Below are 20,964 nucleotides of genomic sequence, written 5' to 3' on the forward strand. Positions count from 1 at the left end.
AATCATCAAAATTAAACGAAATAAACATTTGAAATATATGAGTTTGTATGTAATGTATGAATATAATATACAAGTTTCACTTTTTAAATGGAATTACTGAAATCAATCTACTTTTTCATGATATTCTAATTTTATGACCAGCACCTGTATATCTACAGCTGATTAACTTTTGGAGTCAACATAGCTGCCAGAGCTAATCCACCTTAGCCTACACAGTCAAATGGCTATACCTCAGTGAATTTTACAAAGATTGAGATAAAAATCTGGTGTGGTAGTAGCTGACAGTTATCCTCAACACATAAGTGCTAACAGATCCTGCGAGATTTCACAGTGCCGCTTGAGATTGGTGTAAGATGGTCTCAGTCTAAAACCTGGCACGAGAGGCAGCGGGCGATATGCATTCCTTCAAGGAACACTGGGCCTTTCATTTCCAGAATGTCTCCACATCGTATTATGAGCTGGTTGAAGTGAGTTATTGTAAGGAGGAGGACAGAAAGGCGTGTCTGACAGAGCCCAGCTCAGGGTCTTTACTGGTGCTGACCTAGTGACAGAGTTAGGGTGATCCAGATTAGTGGGATTATGAAAAGGCTTTGTACCACCAGCATGCCGACTAAACTCAGCTGATTACTAACCAGGGAAGGAGTAGATTCTCTCCTTCTTTCTCTTTCATTCATCATGTCACTGATGGTGGCTTTATGTGGGACCAGGAGAACTTTAGTTGTTCTTTCTTTTTGAGTTTGTTTGGTTTGTAAACTCAGGATGATAGTAGAAACAAGTTGTCCTCTTCAGAACAAAAGGAAATGAATTTAAATATGACATTCTTTAGGAACACTGGGATGAAGGTCTTGAAAGAAAAGGGTTTGAGCTGCAAACTTAACGCAAAACAGTAGCTGGAAATAGCAAAACATTACACAAAACCTAAAAATGAAGTAAGCACGTTGAAGATTTCAAAGAGCACAAAGATTTGAAGAGTGTTCATGTAAAAAATCGTAAATAAAATCCTCAAGCCGCATAGTTGTAATGTCCTGAATGAGCTGAAAGTCTGTTGAAGTAGCTCGTCCAAGAAATGTACAGAAGAAACCGTGAACAGGAAAACCCTTGTGTGAATGCTGACTCAGCATTTACATAACAAAATTACCAGTTCGTCCATCTATCCATTTTCTTTACCCGCTTCTCCTTTCCAGGTTGTGGGGAGCTGGTGCCCATCTCCAGCATTACCAGCTCGAGTAAGAAATATTACAAGTCAGATCTATTTTCTTTACAATATCATTGGATTGTTTCACTTCAGAGTTGCTGTATTTTCATCGCCCACTGCTGAAGGCAGCAGACAATGATATCTTTGTGTTTGTTTGAGTGTCACTTGTCTGGGGAGTTTGCAAAATATCTCATGAACTATCAGATAGGTTTTGATGAAACTCTCAGCAAGTAATCACTGGATGTACATCTACAGCAGATTAACTCTTGGAGCCAGCCCAATTCAAAATGGCCGTCTCCGCCAACTGATTTTATAAAACACAGAAACGGCTCCAACTCAGTCAATATCACAGCAAAAATAGATGTGGTCAAAATTGAGTCATTACCAACACTTCCAATACTTCATGCGCTGTTATATCCTGTAAGGTGTCGCAATCTTGCGCAGGTTGCACATAACGTCATTTACACGATTTGGCAAAAACGGCTCCAGCTCTGTTATTTCTCATCACAAGATGATCTTAGTTTAACACTCTGGCGTAATTGGAGGCGGGCAATACACGTTCCTTTAAGCTAGGCCTTTAATTTTGGAGACAGCCAAATGGTTTCTGTTGAAGAAAACGTTAGCTTCCTGCCTTTGCTGCTCAGCACATGTTCCTCGACTCGAGCCAGAGGTAACTGTTTCTGGGTGGACCGTGCAGTCAAACAGGTTCGACCAGGCGGAGTGACGCTGGCATGAGGCGAGGCACAAAGCTGAAGCCTGCAGCAGTGTGAGGGTTTATTCAGCTAGAGGTTGACGGATGTGGGTTTTTCACTGATTGATGCTTTTTACTGATATTCAAATTAGTGGCATCAGACAGCCTGTATTCTTTTTCTTATTTTGCAGATATTTTTCCCCACATCAGTTTAACCAATAACCAAAATGATTTCTATTAAACATTTGTTGAACAACGCAAGAAAAAACGTAGACACTTAATAAAATATATGTAGCGCATTCTCACATAAAGAAATAGACAAGAGCAGTGCTGCATGTAACAGCAACAAGCTGCGTTCCTTGCATCTTTGGTTTGAACAAAATGTATAGATCAAACCTCGAACTTCACTTAAACATGTAAAATAAACAGTGTAACTGAGACAATTGTCTCTTCTTTTTTTTCCCCTCTGAATCTGTGTGCAACTTATTGTTCCCTCTGCCAAGGAGGTCATGTTTTCAGTAACATTTGTTTGTTTGTTTGCCTGTTCTCACAATTGCTTAACAGCTAATGAACAGATTTTGATGAAATTTTCAGATAATGTTGGTGTTGTCACAAGAAACACTTCATTAAATTTTGGCGGTGATCCGGCTCGTACAAGGGTTCAGTGGCATCAGTGACCCTATGGCCTTAGTGGAGGTTTGCGCTCTCAGAGTGCTTCTAGTTTTAAGTAAATAAATAAAGCTTTACATTTTAGTGCATTTAAGGTTGCAGCGTTAGCTCAACGCTATCTGGTTTCTGAAATAAGGAAAATCAGCAAACAACACAATAAATGCCACACTGTCTTTTGGTTTTTGGGCAAGTTCTTTTCTTTTTTTCCTGGGATCAGAATTTAGCCTTTTTTCCCTCTGTTTCTATAAAGATCTGGAGCTGGCGATGCTTCATGTGACTCCATGATGTCTGTAGCCAGCTGGTAGCTCCTAACCTACAAACTGGCTGCAGATATTACACCATGCCTTCTCTAGATATGGCTGAGTGAAATGGTTCAAAAGGGATTAGGCTTTTGTTGAGCCATCAAGCTGCAATAAAAAATGGAGTTACTGTTTACTGAGTCATTTATTTTCCTATTGCAATAGTTTTCCACAGCCTTTTTTTTCATATTTGCACAAACTACACAAGCAAAACATGAGATGATGTTGATTAGTTTTATTTAAAAGGTTTGTGCACTGAGCTTTACTTAAGTGCGTTTTATTTTGCAAAGCATGTCAGTAATTAATTAGTCTTATTCAAGCTATGTGCTGGATTTATGCCATCCACTGTTTCCATCAGTTCCAGTTAAGTGTAATCACGATCACGTTTTTTTTAAACATTTTTTTCCACGGTTGTTTCCTCCCATACAAACTGCAGCAGCTCCTTCCCCTCATCAAAGACGTTTCTGTTGTTTATAATGTCTCTCCTCATTGGCCGAATGAGCTCCTGTACTCCTCCTCCAGTGTGCTAACGTTTAAAGACTTGTGCATGTAACTACACACATGGAGCATCTCATGGCCAGGGCTCCCTTGGAAAAGAGGTTTTTAATCTCAGTGGGACTTTCCTGGTGAAATAAATCTGTGTGAACTAATAAACACACACGGCTTGTGCAGCTGCCTCCTCACACACAGCCACCGAAGGGAAGGGATTCCCTGGTATAAAGTTGATAACATTGAACCTTGTAAACACAAAGGTCTTTAACAGTTTAGCTCGGAGACTCGAAGCTGGTTGGAACCTGTTCTTAACAGCTACAGCTAACTGAAGGCTTTACTAAATGAAGCTTAAGATTATCCACATTTCTTTCCCTGAAAACGGCTAATATCTAACTGAATAAATATAAATGGCTCTAAAAAACAAGAGTACAAACTTTACCATTCTTACTGTAGTTATGATGGTTTTTAGAATCCATCATAACTAGATATCTAGTATCTTTTCAGGCTCATCAATGACTGATGGTGGAAGACTGATAACCACAGTCGTTTTTTGCCAAACCCACTCTTATCATTCGTCCTCTCTCTGGATGGCTGGACGACTCGCTGGCTCAGCTTTCCGCGTGTCGATGACCCCTAAATGGCCACCACATCTGATCGACCTCATCCATCCATCCATCCATTATTTGCCCCTTTGTCTGGAGTAGGGTCACAGGTGCAGCAGCTTGAGCAGGAAGGCCCAAGCATTTCATTCCACGGCCACCTCTTCCAGTTCTTCGAAGAGGATTCCAAGGTGTTCCCAGGCCAGCCAAGAGACATAGTCTCTACAGCGTGTCCTGGGTCTTCTCCCAGTTGGACATGCCTGGAACACCTCCCTAGGGAGACGTCATAGGGGCATCCTTACCAGATGCTTGAACCACCTCAACTGGCTCCTCTTGATGTGGACGAACAGTGGCTCTACTCTACCAAACTTGTCACTCTGTCTCTAAGGGAGGGCCCAGCTAACCTGAGGAGAAAACTCATTTAGACCACCTGCATCCAATATCTAGTTCTTTCAGTTACTATCCTCTGTAGATAAGGGTAGGGTTGCAGACTGACCAGTAAACAGAGTTTTGCCTTGCAGCTCAGTTCCTTCTTCACCCCAACAGACCCGTACAGAGTACGCCAAACTGCGGAAGCTGCACTAATCAGTCTGTCGATCTCACGCTCCTCACTTGTGAAGAAAACACTGAGATACATAAACTCTTCCACTTGAGGCAACACCTTATCCCCAACCCTGAGAGTGCAGGTCCACTCTTTTTCCGACTGAGCACCATGGCCTCAGATTTGATGGTGCTGATCCTCATTCCAGCTGCTTCACATTCAAATCGACCTTAGCAAAATTACAGAACAACCATAACTCTGTACAACTTTGCAGATATTGAACAAAGGTTTGCTGTGTTTGCAGCTGAAAAAATGGCTAAATATTGGTCATCTCTCCACATAAGATCCTAGTTTAAAACTGGCATGAAAGGCCAGGCCTTTCAGTTTTGTTTTTAATTCTGGACATGGTAAACAACATATACACTTACTCCAGTTTATTAAACAACATTAAAAATAAGTTTTATTCTCTTTAAAAAAAAATCCTTCAAATTTCTTCTGCCTGCCTATTCTGTGTGAAATAAGTTTCCGTGACTATGTGAATAGTTGAGCTTGTGTTTTTAAAAATGTCAGAACATTAGCGGAAACTTCTTCAAAAACGGTTTTCTAGCTTTATCCAAGCAGAGCTGTCTCACTCAAAACTAGCTCTACTTGTACGGCGAGTTTACCGTTGATCCAAATTGTCTGGTTGTGAGATTGATCAAGACTGAACAATGAATAACTCCCACATAATGAATTGAAACCTGACACGAAGAGCAAGAATGTGCGTATTCAGAGCAGAGGGAAGCGCTCGGCTCAAGAGGAAGTGGCTGCATTCTCGGGCCTCAACTCACCAAAAGGAGAAGACTGTGGGGTGACTTGTTACTTTTTTTTTCTTTTCTTTGGGCCAGACTCTGTGGGCCATTGAAGCTACCATCGGTCTTAAGTTTTGTGGCTTTTTGCTGTTTATCATTAACTGCATCTGCAAACATGCAACAGTTTCCTCTCATGTCTACATGGAGATGCAGCAATGCATCAATATAATCTTAAACTTCTTTCTCCAAGCTTACAGGTCTCAAGGTTTTAATGTAGTAAGAGACTAGAACTAATTCACTTATTAAACATTATTCATTCTTTATTGCCCACCACTTAGAGACAAAGGCGGGCGGTACAGTTTTTGCCAGCGTCTGTATGTGTTCATGTGTCTGTTATCAAAATATCTCATGAACCACTGTATGAATTTTCATGAAACTCTCAGCAAGTAATCATTTACTGTACATCTACAACTGATTACCTTTTGGAGTCAACACAATTCAAGATGGCCACCACAAGATTTAAAAAAAATAAAACTCAAAAATTACTATAACTCAGACAATTTTACAGATATTGAGCTAAAATGGTATGTGGTAGTAGCTGAGAGTTAATGAACACATACTTTGAGCATCACATGATATTGTGCATACTGTTATTTTAAAGATTTGACCAAAATGACTACAACGTTGTCATTTCTCAACAATAGATGACTTTAATGTAAAACTGTAGCATGAACTGTGGCGGGTGATATGCAATAATTCGAGGAATGCTAGGCCTTTAATTGGTAAAACTTTGGAGCATTATTTGACCTGCATTTAAAAATGAATGAGGTTACGAGAACTTAAGAGTTCTAACCTATAGATAAGAGAAATTCAACTTAGTTTTCTGTGCACTTCTTGATATTGAACTTAGCAGACAATTACAAATATATAACTCAATCCACTATAAACTTAGCTCAAAAAGTGCAGAAATTTGTGTGCGGTTGCTTCTTAGCACTAAATCTTAATCAGTTGGAAGGCCTATTTATATTCCCATAACCAGTGCCACATTTGTCAGAAAATGCATTTGTGGTTTGAACATCAGAGTTGAGTATTTGGGTCGCGCCCGTGGAAAGACTTGCCAAATCTTCTTTGCCAAACAGCTTGTTCTGCTCCTGATTCTTGTTTAGTGTTATTTATTGGATTGGATGATTGAAATCTGAAGAAACAAAACATATCGGCAGTTTAAACATTTATCCATTTAACAAACAGGGGCCACAATAACATGTGGAAAAACCATACACAGCCACAACACCCCGGCACCTCTTCCCTTATGCTGCTCACTCACTGCTGTGGGATGGCGTCCTATTCTAAAGCAGCATTTGTTGTAAGTCAGCCAATGTGGCTGTGGTGTTTGCTGTAGAACAAACGGCACGCCCAAGCTGACCCCACAGGTGTTCAATGGGGTGGAGGTCAGGACTGCAGGCCGGTCATTCCATCCTCTTCACTCATAAATTCTGGAGATAGTGTCTGATGAACCTCGCTCTTTGGGGTGAGCGTTGCCAGCTTGGAAGATAGAATTTCAGTCCCAGACGGTGGAGACATGGGATTTCCACTGGTTGCTTACAGATGCTGACAATCATCCACTTGATTGTCAGCACAAGAGTCAGTAGTAGAATAAGACATTTGGCAATAAGATTTGGTTTTTCTCAGGTGCATTCCACATACTCAACTATGTTGGTCAATTAATTTTCCAAACAAATGTGGCACCTTTAAGCGAAATAAGCAAGGTTTCCAACGGTATAAGATTTATTTCCAAGAACTATTGTTAAAACAATGAAGAAATTGACCAAACACGTCTTTACTTTTTTTTTTGGTATGTTTATATGTTAACACTTTAAAAGTCTTGACAAAACTTTTAATCCAAAGGAGAGGCATGTGTTGTGTATTGTTGTAACATTTGGCACATGCAGGCATTCCAGCCAGATTTCCAGGCATTCACGTGAGACAACCTAAATCCTCCCAAACAGGCTGAAACGTCAGCTCCTGTGCAGAAGGACTCTCACTGGAAACAAACTGTTTACACCCACTTCAAAGCTCATGCGAACAGGAGAGGCATTTAATTAAGCTGAACCACGAGGTTCACTGTCTGGAGCAAAGCGCTGTTTAATTTGCAGATCAAGATTACAGACAAATGGTTAAAATGGTCAACACTTGTACTGGATTATTAGGTAGATCTGCAGTTCTCAAAGTTGTGTTTGGGGGCCTCATTGTGGGTGTTAACAACAAATGTGGGGTCTTAAATGATTTCCAGAAATCAAATACAATTTTAAGATGTTTGCTATAAGCGCATTTGAGCCATAATTGTTATAAAATCGGCAGTCACAAATTGATAAGACGTATAATTACCAAAATCACTAGGATGTTGTGTAAAATGCAAATAAAGAGAAAATGCAATGATTTGCAATTTTCATAAATAAAACATATCAAATGTTGAAACTAAGAAATTGTACCATTTGTACAGGGAAAAAATAAGGTAACTCAGTGACTTTCCAGTGCACGGCGTGGGCCAGGTGAATATGCCGAGTCAAGTGAAACTCAACATGTTGGCCAAAGAAACGCTTCTTCTGCTGTATGGAAATATTTTAGATTTGGGCAAACTGACATTGAACAGAGTGGGGTACTGCACGATAGAGCTTCAACCTGCATTGGTGGATGTTGAAATGTGTTTACAGACCAGTGTTTGAGGTGGAGGTTTTCATGCAGTCAGAATCTCATATTTCTGAGACGGTCCTAATGTCCACAGGCTGTAAGATGTAAAGTGTGCAAACAAAGTGTTATTGCAGCGTGAATGTAGAATCTTGTTCAAGCTGAAATGAACACCAATTGTGTGTGTGTGACACTTGGAATATTTCTAGTGGATGTAACATAACCCACACAGACTGTGTACTTTTGTTTTAAATATTGTATTGGTTATTTGATTCATCTGTTATCAGTTGGTCTGTACTTTAATAGTTGTTTAGGTTGTCGTATTCTTGATTTTGGGGGGTTATTAGCAATGTTTACAGAATTTGACCAGTAGTGGTTGGGTTTCAGGTTTTGCTGCTGTTATTTTGTGGGTCAGAAACTGAAAGGTTTGGGAACTACTGAGATACTGTATTTTCCGGACTATAAGGCGCACTTAAAAGCCTTCAATTTTCTCAAAAAAACGACAGTGCGAGTTATAAACCAAGAAACCAGTTGACACGCCACCTTGTAGGGCAGACTTGGACACAAGCTGGATGGAAAAAGAATGTTTTGCTGATCTGCAAACTACACATTACTTCGTAGCTTATTGTTTTTATTTTAATCTTTTAATAGTGTGTTATAACGTGTTTAATTTGGACTGCTGCCTTTGATGACTGCATTAATAAAGTGCTAAATGTGGTAGTCTGAACCTCCTCTAATAAATTCCAGCTCATTTTGGCGGAGTTCAAAATATCTTGGCTTACATAATATTTTTGCCTTCTCACTTCCTTCTGTTTAGGACATACATAGCTTTTTTTTACATCACTTGTTGCTTAAGATTTGATGTCAGAATCCCAATGTTTAGATTTAATAAAGAAACCATAAACCAGATAATTTCCATGCCCCCCAATCATTTCTCTGTTTTAAAATGGGAGCATTTTCTTCCTTGGAGAATAAAAAAACGTTTGTCCGTGTGTCTGTTTTCAGGAGATGACTTTTCCATCATTCAGCAAGAAATCTTCATGGTGAAGGAATGCATGCACCACAATATTGTGGCCTACTTTGGGAGCTACCTTTGGTAAGAGCCAGCTGAAAATATCCCACTTTGTTATTTTGAGCTCACATTTTCCTCCTCTCTTACAGACGGCCCATGGTAATACATTTGTGGAATTCAAATGCAATTGTCAAAAATACTTAACAGGCCACTGCTTGAAACTCACAGGATGAGTTTAATTACCTTGTCACACTGACATGGGGAAACTATGAGTCAGACACCTTTGCGGGGCTTGAGTTGTTTCTTCAGGACTGTGCTATACGTTTACTGGATTTTTTTTTTTTTGTGGCTTTTATCTTAGAAGAAGTAGCTCGGGTCTGCACAAAATTCCTCGGAGGTTCCAGCAGGTTTAACTGGAATCTGAGCCTCTGAACTGTTTTATGTGGCTGTTAGAGCAGAGAGATGTATGCCTTTAGCACAGCAGGTATGTCTTACATAGTCTTGCCACAAAGAGCTCGATTGGTAACAGTATAACGATAATTACCAACCCACAATGTGTTATTTATTATGTGAATGCTAAATCACACTATTGTTTTGCGGTATGTTTCTTGCAATAGATATACTTCTGCATACTCTGCGCTATTTTAGACATTCATATATCAAAGCATTTAGCTCATTTAGGAGATAAGTGCTATGACTTTTAGCTTTTGTAACTTCTTTACTTAAAATATTTAGGGGCTGTTTACACTACGTTTTTGAGTCAGTCCGTAGATTTTCTTCTGCGGTACAGCCATTTGTGTACAAGACAACAGCGCTTGTATCCTCTGAAACCAAAGCTTTCTGAACCCAGGCCTCAGAGCGGAGATTTTAGGACACTCTGCGTTTGCGTTTCAGAGGAAGATGCAACGTGTGAAATCGCACATGTGCACAGACGGCTGCAGTCTATATATGTTCTGCGCATGCACGAGTAGATAAACAATACTAGCAAATAGCAGAGCGCTGTTTATGTTCCTGACTCTTTTCAACATGTAGCAGCAACCTAACCTCACTGTAAGTCCAAACAAATGTTTGTGTTTTCACCATTTTGGTTGTAACTGTTTACATGCTCCAGACTGCATGCACGTCTTGTGAAAAGCCCAGGAGCAGCGTTGCCAGATATACGATAATTACTATTTTTCTAACATGGTTTTATGGTCAAGTTCCCGTCCTTTTCTGTGCACATGTTCACCAATCACAACACACAACTAATCTTACAACCTCCACCTTCCAAGAAAGCACACTTCACATGTGATATTTTCAGTCAAAATACAATAACTATAAAGGGATGGTATGATATTTCTTCATTTCCTATCTGGCAACCCCTCCTGGCAGAGAAGCTGCAGCAGATTCAATGAGCACAGCCATATCCATGTAAACATGTTGTTTTTTTTCTTGTTGATTCGCCACAATTAAATAAAAAAAACACAAACATTTTCAGAGACCATTCTTGTGTAAACAGAGCTTTAGTTTGATCTACAAATAATTTCCCCAAATAAATACACTGAGATCTCTTCAACTTCTTCAAAAACATTGTTCTCTGACATCGGCTTCAGCAAATTTCCTTTATTTTTACTTTCCTACGTTACTTTTGTTTTTAGCTAACATTTCGCTACTTCTAGCTTTTAGCTAGCATTTAGTTTTTTTGGGCTTTTAGCTAGTGTTTTGTTTGTTTTATCTTTACCAACTTAATTTCAGCAGTCCTTTAGCACTAAGCATTTATACTGCATTTTCACAGAAAATGCCATTTCTCTAGTTTTAAAAATATTTAAAAAATGGTTTGCACAACCAGCTGAAAGTTGACAATAGTTGGACATCTGAGAGCTAAATCACTTCTGTAATCATTCAGCTGCACCACTTAATTTCATTGCATAATTACATTTTTAGGTTTTTCTTTTTGCTTTACCGCATTAAGGCCAAACATCCTCTTCACCTAGCAACCAAAAACAAGCTACAAAATTCAGCATTTCACCAAAATATTTGTCCGTGTGGGTTAGTGGGGGGTTGGGGAGACATTGAATTTAGACAAAGGATTTGAGTTCACTTCGCTTTTAATAACAGCAATAAATTTAACATTTGATATTAACATAAGTAGTACATTTTAATACACAAGTACAACGTTTTCTCATTTAGAGGATTTATTTACAAAGTGTGCAGCTTTTCTTACTCTGGTGTATTCTTTGGGGCTTCTCGGAGAACATTTCTAGAGCCTCTTGGGATTTAAAAAAAAAAAAAAAAAAGAAACTGCAGATTTTTTTTGCATACATATGAACTGAGCACATTTATTCCTATTTACTTCATCTTATACAGGAAATGTTTATTGCATAAAATTAACTTTTCTACTGCATTTGCAATGAAGAAGACGAGTCAAATACAAAACCATTAGGCACCATTACAGACGTGATAGCTAAATAAATAGCTTTACATTGTTTCTTGTTTTCACTTGTTTTAGCTTTATTGATCTGTTAAAAAAGTTAGTCCGCTGTCTAAGGCAAAAGAGCGATAATGTATTTGCTTGTGTTTATTTGTTTTTACCGTACAAAATATTTATTTAAACCATTGCATAGATTTTAACGAAACTCTAAACGTAATTGTCTGCTCAGCTGCAGCTGGTTACCTTTCGTTGTCAACCCAATTCAAGATGGGGGTCAGATCTAACTGACCTGTGCTGCACAAATATGGTTATAACTCAGTGAATTGTGCAGACATTAAACTAAAACCTGGTGTGGTAGTAGCTGAGAGTGATTCACAAGAAAAAACTCCAAGTGCTAAATGTTCATTCGAGATATCAAATTATAACATGAGACTGAGCATTATGTTATTTCTCATTTTGCAACATAAGTTTAAAGTTATTGTGACGGACAGTATGCATTCCTTCAAGGGATGGTGGGGCTTTCATTTCGACAATTGCAGTCGTTTCTATTTCTCTTTGATGCTTGTCTGGTTTGTTTTTGCTAACTCTTAAAATGCATTGAGCCAACTTGAAAATATCTAAAAGATTTTGCCTTTTTTTTTGTTTGTTTGTTGTTTTGTTTCTCCAGTCGAGAGAAGCTTTGGATATGTATGGAGTACTGTGGTGGAGGATCCCTTCAGGATATCTATCACGGTGAGTTGTTCTCTGCTCCATAACTGCTAAGGTGTTTGTGATCTCTGCCTTTTAAACCCAGCGAACACTGAATCAAATTATGTTAAAAACAGTGACAGGACCTCTATCAGAGATTCAGATTGCATACGTCTGCAGAGAGACTCTACAGGTAATTGTACTAATAATTAATAATTATGTTTGAATTAATTTTATAACGTTCGTGCCCTCAGCTGAACAAAATACTTTAAATTTCTCATCAGGGTTTGGGTTACCTGCACACCAAGGGCAAGATGCACCGTGACATCAAGGTATCATATCTTTGTATTTTTAATTAAAATTACCTATTCATTTTTATCCAGGCTATAATGATGTGCTGCAAGCAGATAAATGAAGGCCGAAATGTTGAAGTTATAAAATCTCAAAAGTTAATAAACCGATAAAACAGTGTCACTAATTGCAAACTGTAAGCACATCTGCGGATGTGTCTTTAGCAGCAGCGCAGCAAAGGTGTGAACTCAGTCCGAGCTCAGCGGAAGATGAGCTGATTGGCTAAATAAATAAATAAAGGGTGAGCAGTGAAGCCACACAGGGCAGTTTTTAATTTCAGCTGTTCACGTTTGACGAATGCACAAAGGACTGGAGCCTTACTCTCTAATGCGTTATCATAAAGGTCAGGGTTGGACCTATTATCTTTTCTCAGCGCTACGCAGCAAGCACTTCCTGTTTCCTCTGCTCTCACCCGTAGGATGCTACCACAGAGACTGCCTGTCACAGCCAACATAAACAGTTTGAAAACCTGTGATACTGGAGCAATTTACTGAAAGTCAGAATAGGTAGAAAGAAATACGGAGCTTCAATTTTAACCAGATGCTAACGAGAGAAACTTGCACCTAAATGCCACTTTGTTGTGCATTGTTTAGGCAAAACATTAGCTCAGCGCACATTTTAAGCCTTAAATGTTTGTGGGATTTGTTAACAGGGTGCCAACATACTTCTAACAGACAATGGAGATGTGAAGTTGGGTAAGATGCTCTTTAACATCCTAATACTCAAGCACTCTGTAAAAAAGACTTTAAATCTATTGCAGCTTTTGGTGGTACACGCATTACATAATCTGAAAAGCTGTGTCACTCCTTGTTTCAGCTGACTTCGGAGTTGCAGCCAAAATAACAGCCACTATTGCCAAAAGAAAGTCCTTCATTGGAACACCTTATTGGTGAGTGTGTCCCTATTTTTAAGAGGATCCAGTTTGTGGTGAAATCAGTGGTCAGACAAGTTCAGTTTTCAGTTTTCCTAGAGCAAGACATTGAACTCTTGGATAGGGACATAGGCCTGTATCCTGCTGATACAGGCTTCTGTTCGGTCGCTTGTACTGACCTTTTGGATTATTGCACTATTAATATTAGAGTTTTCCCGTTTATATTTATTTAATCAAGTTATCCCTACTCCTATGACGTTATGAAATCTTTACCCTGTCTTTTGTTTAGGATGGCTCCAGAGGTAGCAGCTGTAGAGAAGAACGGCGGCTACAACCAGCTGTGTGATATCTGGGCTGTTGGCATCACGTCCATCGAGCTGGCTGAGCTGCAGCCTCCGATGTTTGACCTGCATCCAATGAGGTGTGTTTTATCGTGAAGGATTCTTGGGCTGCGTCCTGCTTTTGTGTTTCCTTGAATGTTTAATCCATGTCTTAGTTGCTTGAATGGTCATCCTGTTTTAAATCAATTTGTTTAGGATATGAATAGAAAATGCTGAAGGCCTTATTATCTGTGGGAGCATTCTTTGGACTCATTTCTTTGTCCTTTCTAGGGCTTTGTTTTTGATGTCAAAGAGTAGTTTCCAGCCTCCTAAGCTTAAAGACAAAAGCAAATGGTGAGTATTTGAGAGTAATCAGTACCATATGGTACAATGTTCCACCGTGGTCTGAGATAGGAGTCGGGATAAATATTGTTTTCTTGTCTTACAGGTCTGCTGCTTTCCACAACTTTGTTAAAGTTTCTCTCACAAAGAATCCAAAGAAGCGTCCCACAGCTGAGAAACTTCTATCGGTAATAAATCTTACTCTTGTCCTTTGTTTGGTAAATGTTTTTTTGGATGTTTTGAGAGATTAAAATGTTCCAGGTAAAAAAAAAAAGTATGAGTCTGGGAGCTTTCCAAAACATAAAATACTATCTCCCATTCTTTGATTTGGTGTTGAACCTCAGCAGGACATTCAGTTTTTAATATTCTCATCATACAGCCCGACCCCAAACTTAAACTTTATTGTCACTGCGTATTTTAGTCAGGCTTTAACTAGAATTTAGTTTAAAAAATAGGCTGTTTTACTGTTTCTCGAAAGATGCATTTTTTTTTTTTTGTAACACCTCATAATTAATTCAAACCTTTTTAATTTCCGTTATGATAAACTGACTTATTTCTTCTGTAGAGATGTTGTGACTCTGGGCGCCGATGCATCTGATGCTCGAAATTCCAACCTAACTTTGTAGAAAAAACCCCAACATTTTGATGTCTGAACTCTATAATAAGTGTAAGGACAACCAAGATCAAAAGAAATGATAAAGCTGCTGCCAGTGGCTCATTATGGTCACCATGGTAACCACATACCTGTGTCTGTCACTCCCTGTCTGCCAGGTTAATGAGAGGCAGACTGAAAAATAAACCTCAAACAAGCGGTTGCTGTGTGAAAACTATTTGTCAGATCTTAAAATTCTTGAACCGTGAGCAGCAGAAGACGTGTGAATTTCTGTTTCATGTTTTTTATGTAGGACATGACAAGTTAAAAAAACTCTTCACTTCCACACTGGGTGAAAGAAGACAAAAAAAATCTATATGTTGATGTATAATTTGTATATGTACCAAAATAAGTTGTGGGCATAAGAAGAGTTTGTTTGCTAAACATTAGAAAATTTTAGACAATTCAAAAGTTAAAGTGAAGTCGTCAGCTGTCAGTTCAACGTTCTGTAGAAAAATCTCTAAAAAGCCTAAAACTTTAACTTTGATTATGTAAAAACCTATAAAAAAGATAATAAAAAGCCAGTTCAGACATCTAAAATCGAACTTTCAGTGACCTGTTTAAACTTTTAATGATATTTCTACTGGGAAGTCTGATTTATAGAGCTCCAGAAAGGGCTGTGGTTTTCCATGTTTTGCCAAAATCAAATTGATTCCCAAAATTTTCTTTTCTTATTGTTTTGTGAATTTTGTCTAAGCTGTACAATGTACTTATACCAAAGCCTATAACATATTGTTCCTGATCAAGCTGCTTGGTTTGGTGTACAATTAGCACGTTTTATTTCAAAGCTGCACAACGAGATAAAGGACAAAATGTTGGTTTTAAACATGTTACATATTTCTCTTCTTTGTTTGTTCTTCTCATTTACTGTATTATTTAAACCTTGTAAATCATTGTCTTTAATCATGTTTTTTTTTTTATTTATTTGTTTTTTTTCTTTAGCATGTGTTTGTGGCCCAAATGGGGTTGACGAGGAGGCTCGCAGTCGATCTCCTGGACAAAATGAACAACCCAGATAACCACCAACATTACGTTGGAGGGGATGATGATGATGACATTGAGGTAACATAAGATCTTATGGGCACCTAGACTTTTAATCACTGCTGTTCAACTACAGATGACTATTTGAGCATAAATCATGTGTTTCAGTTCAGTTTTTTGGCTGTCATTAGGAGTGATTTAAAAAATAAATAATAATAATTGGAACAAAAGTCAAAACCTGTAAAAGTGACAGACCTGCATACACTGGCAGACTCAATAGGCATTAAATGTAAATCTCAGACCAGCAGAATTATTATTTTCAACAAAAATAGTTCACAATCTTTCCTAAACCTTATGTTCTCTGAAAACCTCCCTTCCCCCTCACTCACTGATTCTCTTCATTGACATTATTATTCCAAAGGGGGTCTACATCACATTTATGTGGCAGCCAAAGAGGTGGTACCAGTGCCTTTTTAGAAGGCCATTGTGCTTTTCTTACCCAGACAGCAGTGGCACTGTCTTGGCCACGATGAGTGAAAAACACCCTAAGGCTATTGACTGCGAGCAATGGAGCTCGCAGCAAGCAAACAGCCTCTGGAACGCATAATAATGTGATTCTGCACAAGAATAACGGCTCCCAGCAAATCTGGACTAACAAGTTTCGGGAATTGTTCTACTGATTTACTTTGACAGATAACTCTGGCTGCTACATCTTAAGTATTATATGCAGACACGAAAAAAGAAAGTCCACCTTATTTTTTTAATGACATTATGTATCAGGATGTAATTAAAATGACCTGGTCTTTGCCAGGTTTTAAAATTATTCAAATCTAACCTCAATTGTACAAAAAAACACATTCTACCAGGTCATTATTAAACAAAAGAAAAGCTTTGTGTGAGAAACTAAGCCCAGCGTCACTGCTTTCACAGATTTCAGCGGTTCAGTATCAGCCAGGAGCTGCTGATTAGATTAACTGATCAACAAGTGTGGCCACCTCCATACAAGCAGTTTTGTCAGGTAGCAGATATACTTCCCGTGACACAGATCTGCAACCCCATGCTGCAGATGTTCTGAGACAGTAGCAGCCAGCACCATCTTCTACACCCGCTGGAAGCGCAGCATGAAGATGGCAGACACCAGGAGTAGAGATGCACCCAGAAATCAGCTTATGACCGGCCACGATTGTGGATAAACCTCTGCGTCCTGCAGCACCCTCAGTATCGCTCGTTACGAACGTTTTCACTGCCTGGAGAAATATGAAGTTAGCAGGATGGTGTTTAGAAATAAAGTCAGAGGAAGAACAAAAGGTGAAGAAGCTGTAAGAAGGAAACAACATTTTTTTATGGAGGACTCAATGATTTAATCTAGCATTAAGTTGTTCTTTCAAATATTACTTTGGACAAAGGTGCATATTATTTTATTGGAGACCTTGTAGGGTAAACGGGCTGTGGTGCAGTTGTGTGCACAGAAAAAATAAAAATGTTAAGGAGCTGTAATCTGAGTTATGAATCAGATATACTGTAAATATTTCTCTGTTGAGTTTTATTGCAACAAATCCCCCCAGTCTAATAATCTGGAGGATGTTTCCAGTGATTTTTAAATCTTTTTCCAAAAAAATCTTTACTTTAAACACTTTTATTGTGAGCAGACAGTCAAACTTTCAATTTGACCAGAAATTAGGTAAACATCTATCTGATAAAGCTGACAGTATAAACTTCAGATTATCCAGAGAAAATACCATAAAATTAATAACTTTAAACACAGGTAAAGATCAGATCATTTTTATTATGTCCTGATAAGAAAAAGAACAACTTGAATTTGAAAGAGGGTGGATTTTCTTTTAGCCACGACTGTAAGCTGGTAACACTCGATCACCTCTACTGTTTGAACCAAAATATCGTTCTTTTTAACTCTCCTCCTGTGTTTGTTTCAGATAATCCCTGATGTCAGACACACCATTCGCCCCACCCCCAAACAAGGCAAACCTGAGAGGATACACTCAGACTGTAAGTGAACACAAAGACCGACCCATGTTTTGTATCCGTGCCATCATCAGTCAGCGTGTTTGAGGGTCAATCCACTAATCCTGCAGAGTTGTCTGGCACGTTTCCAGACCCACAGTTCTGTCCGTGTGTGTAACAGCCTGGTGATAGACACGAGGGGAGGTAGATGGACTAGAGCTCATGGTGAATTTGTGCTGCGGGCCTCCGAAGTGCAACTAAATTGGTTGCACGGGCATCTGAAATCCTGTCTGGTGCAACTCATTTTTACCGTACATATCCCTGACTGTACTGATCTTACGCTGTCAGCAGGGTTACCATCATCCAGCCGTCTCCTCTGTCCCGGATAACATGTTAAAACCTGGCCTAGCATGTTACCATCAGCCCACATACAGGCAAAGATGGTCACCAACTCTTTCTCAAAACACTTCAAGCCTTAGACACCGCCTGAACGTTTTGGTGTGATTTCTGAATGGACAGAGGCAGCGAGGGGAGAGTTGAAGTCAGCCCACCCCTGTTGTGCCTTTAAGCTGCCAGGCGATGTAGTAACAGAGCCGTAACAGTGGACATGTGAAAAGGTAAGCTGGCTTTGTGGCTCTAGGATGTGATGTAGTGATCACATTCGATCTGTGCAACCACCCGGCTGTAGGATTTAAAAGCTTGAACAATAACAAACCGATTCATGACAGAGGAGAAGATTGAAAATGATGCACAGCAACTTTGTATTTAGTAAAAAAAAACAAAAAACAGTTTAATCCTGAACTGAGTTAATTCCTCTTGTTTGGAAATGATATGAGGGAGTTGTCGGTCACACTTTAAATGTGTAGTGTTTCAGGTCGGTGAAGAGTTCTGCTCCACACTTCTTGTGTTATTCCTGAAAACTCACCTGTCCGTGAGATGTTTCCAGCTCCATGAGCGATGTATAAACAGGCAGCTGAAACACAGGCTGGTCTTTGCAGCCGTTTTGTGATCGTGCCCACTGTGAGAAACGGTCGCTGCGTTTACTGCAGAGAATGACGCCACATCCTGGCTGGTAACAGCGCTTTTATTGTTGGAGAGTCAACCTTCAGAATTGAGATGCTAAAAAACAAAAAAACTTGTGTCGGGACACTGAAGAGGACTCCCGCCCTGCAGCATTTCAGTGTCAAACAGAAGCCAGTGCAAGGCCTAACCGAGTTAAAGCTCTAGTTCAAGAGAAAACAGCATACTGAACGTGATTATCAAGTGGCGGCCCGTGGACCAAATCCGGCTGCAGGTCTTGTACAGCCTGAGGTTGAAGGTGGGATGGTGGCATCCACCCACAATTTACTAATGGGTGAAAACAATCTGAGAAGGAAAAATTGAACATCTGAGAGATTAAAAATGGTGCAGTAAAAAAAAACTCTCCAAAATGACATTTTAATAAGTTTCAATTTACCAATTTACTGTGAGGTTTAAACTGAGTCCTCCTGAGGCTTCATCAGTCTTGAGAGTTTATTTATGAAGCTCATCAGACGCAGAACCTCGATCCACCGAACTCTTACCACTGATTCCTTCTTTAATGGTAATTAACTGAAGATAAAATGTTACGCTGTAGTTTAATATTAGATTGCTGCTTCTGGTGCTTGAATTTCTGCATTAACAACATAAAAAAAATTCTGACTCTTTGGCCACAATGTATTAATCTGTTAAAAATTCTCTTCTTTGCTTTGTCTCATTTAACAATCCTGCACAATAACAACGGAAACATTTTATATAAAAAGAAAAGCAAAGAATAAATATTTTACTTGACATATAAAAATAGGAACATGGCGAACGCCACCTGCGTGGGACAGCATAAAAATTGATATAAATAAACAAATACAGACAAAAACTTAACTTTTCAAAGTATAAATATCAACATGGTGGAGGAGTATGAACCAGCAGGAGATACCTGAAACATCAACACTTTTATAAGTTATGTTATAAAATAATTAAATTTGTTTGTGCTACAGTTAAAATGACAGCAACCTTTACCTTTTATTTCTGTTAATCATTTGCACGACTGTCAGTCCGGGAAATGACTAAAATGCAACGTTTAAAAATGTAATGTCATCGTGGCCAAGGAGGTGTGAAAACTCTGGGTTCAGCTAACTGAGAAAGTTAAGGACACTGGTGCAAAAGTTCATCTGGAGTCTCTTATAGCTTATTTTAAGTATATATAAATTTAGGAAGAGTTGCTCATTTTTCAGACTAACTTAACAATCTAGTCTTCTTCAGGGGAAGTTGTATTACTGTATTGTTGTGTTGAAGCTGAACACTGTCGATCTAAATCCAAGTACACTGTGTATCTGGTGTCCCTGTAGGCTGTGGTCATTAATCATATCATTATCTTAGTGATACAGTAAAGCTGAGATGTGTCTCTCACGTGTATTTCTTTGTAGGGAGACATTTTTCTAAGTGTTTTGTTCTCGTTTGTGACGTGATGGTTTGTACCAGATGTACATCCTGTTGGGGTTTTAATCTCAATTTCTCACTGTTATGACGTTCCCTTCTGCATGAAATAAATATTGGGACAGACCAAGAGAGGCCGATCGGGGGGGGAAATCCAAGGTTGTAGGCAGTGAGATGGTGTGTGTTTGTAAAGACCCAAAAATGGCTTTGGAAGAAGAAAAGTTTCCAGTTCCCTGTAAGTTCAACAAGACTGAAACAAAGAGTCAAATTACCTGTAATTGAAAAACATTTAAATTAACAAAGGTCATGATTCCTAAAAAAGAACAACATTAAAAAAAATCAAGTGTTTGCTTCTTTTTGTGACACTTTATCTCCAGATTGTTCCTTTTAGACTGAGCTTTTTAAAAATGAGGAACAGTTTATTCAGAACTGCACTTTGCTAGAACGGTAAAACAGCCTCTGATTATTCAGATAGATAAAAATCAAACAACATGTGTGATTACTTTTAGAGCCATAATAATGTCAGAAGCCCAATTACAAAATGTTAAAGATCTGCAAAATCTGTCGGTATACCTGTTTGGGATCAGTCTTAGCTACTACCACACCAAACTTTAGGTCAACATCTATAAAATCGAGCCATTGTTGTGTATTTCTCTAAGGTCCATTGGTTGTGGCGGCCATCTTGAATTCAGTTTACTCCTAAAGTTAATCAGTTGCAGATGTTCATCCAGTGATTCATTCCTTTCATTAAACTTCTTCCAGTGCTTTATGAGATATTTTGCTGACAGACAGACAAACACAGGCAAAAACATTATCATCTTCCCACGGAAGCAGGTGGTAATGAGTGTTTCTCACAGCTCTTAACACTGGAGTGTTACTCGGAAGGTTGTGTGTGTGTTAATGTGCTGGTGCCCTCTAGTGTCCAAGCTGTGTATAAGAGAAAAAAGGACTAAAGAGCCTCTT

General features: G+C 38.9%; 1 protein-coding gene across 2 annotated transcripts in view; it reads left to right on the forward strand.

Moving 5' to 3' along the window:
• Positions 1-20,964, forward strand: part of map4k5 (mitogen-activated protein kinase kinase kinase kinase 5) — a 52,692-nt gene that overhangs the window by 12,740 nt on the left and 18,988 nt on the right. For both annotated transcript variants that reach the window (XM_025005905.2, XM_037977927.1), the window contains exons 4-14: positions 8,968-9,058; positions 12,052-12,116; positions 12,209-12,264; positions 12,356-12,403; positions 13,075-13,117; positions 13,239-13,311; positions 13,583-13,714; positions 13,905-13,967; positions 14,062-14,143; positions 15,550-15,669; positions 17,523-17,595. In XM_025005905.2, coding sequence (XP_024861673.1) covers positions 8,968-9,058; positions 12,052-12,116; positions 12,209-12,264; positions 12,356-12,403; positions 13,075-13,117; positions 13,239-13,311; positions 13,583-13,714; positions 13,905-13,967; positions 14,062-14,143; positions 15,550-15,669; positions 17,523-17,595 — 846 coding nt within the window. The remainder of the gene's footprint in view (positions 1-8,967; positions 9,059-12,051; positions 12,117-12,208; positions 12,265-12,355; positions 12,404-13,074; positions 13,118-13,238; positions 13,312-13,582; positions 13,715-13,904; positions 13,968-14,061; positions 14,144-15,549; positions 15,670-17,522; positions 17,596-20,964) is intronic.

This window comes from Kryptolebias marmoratus, linkage group LG10, assembly GCF_001649575.2.
Source record: "Kryptolebias marmoratus isolate JLee-2015 linkage group LG10, ASM164957v2, whole genome shotgun sequence".
Classification (NCBI taxonomy): Eukaryota; Metazoa; Chordata; class Actinopteri; order Cyprinodontiformes; family Rivulidae; genus Kryptolebias; species Kryptolebias marmoratus.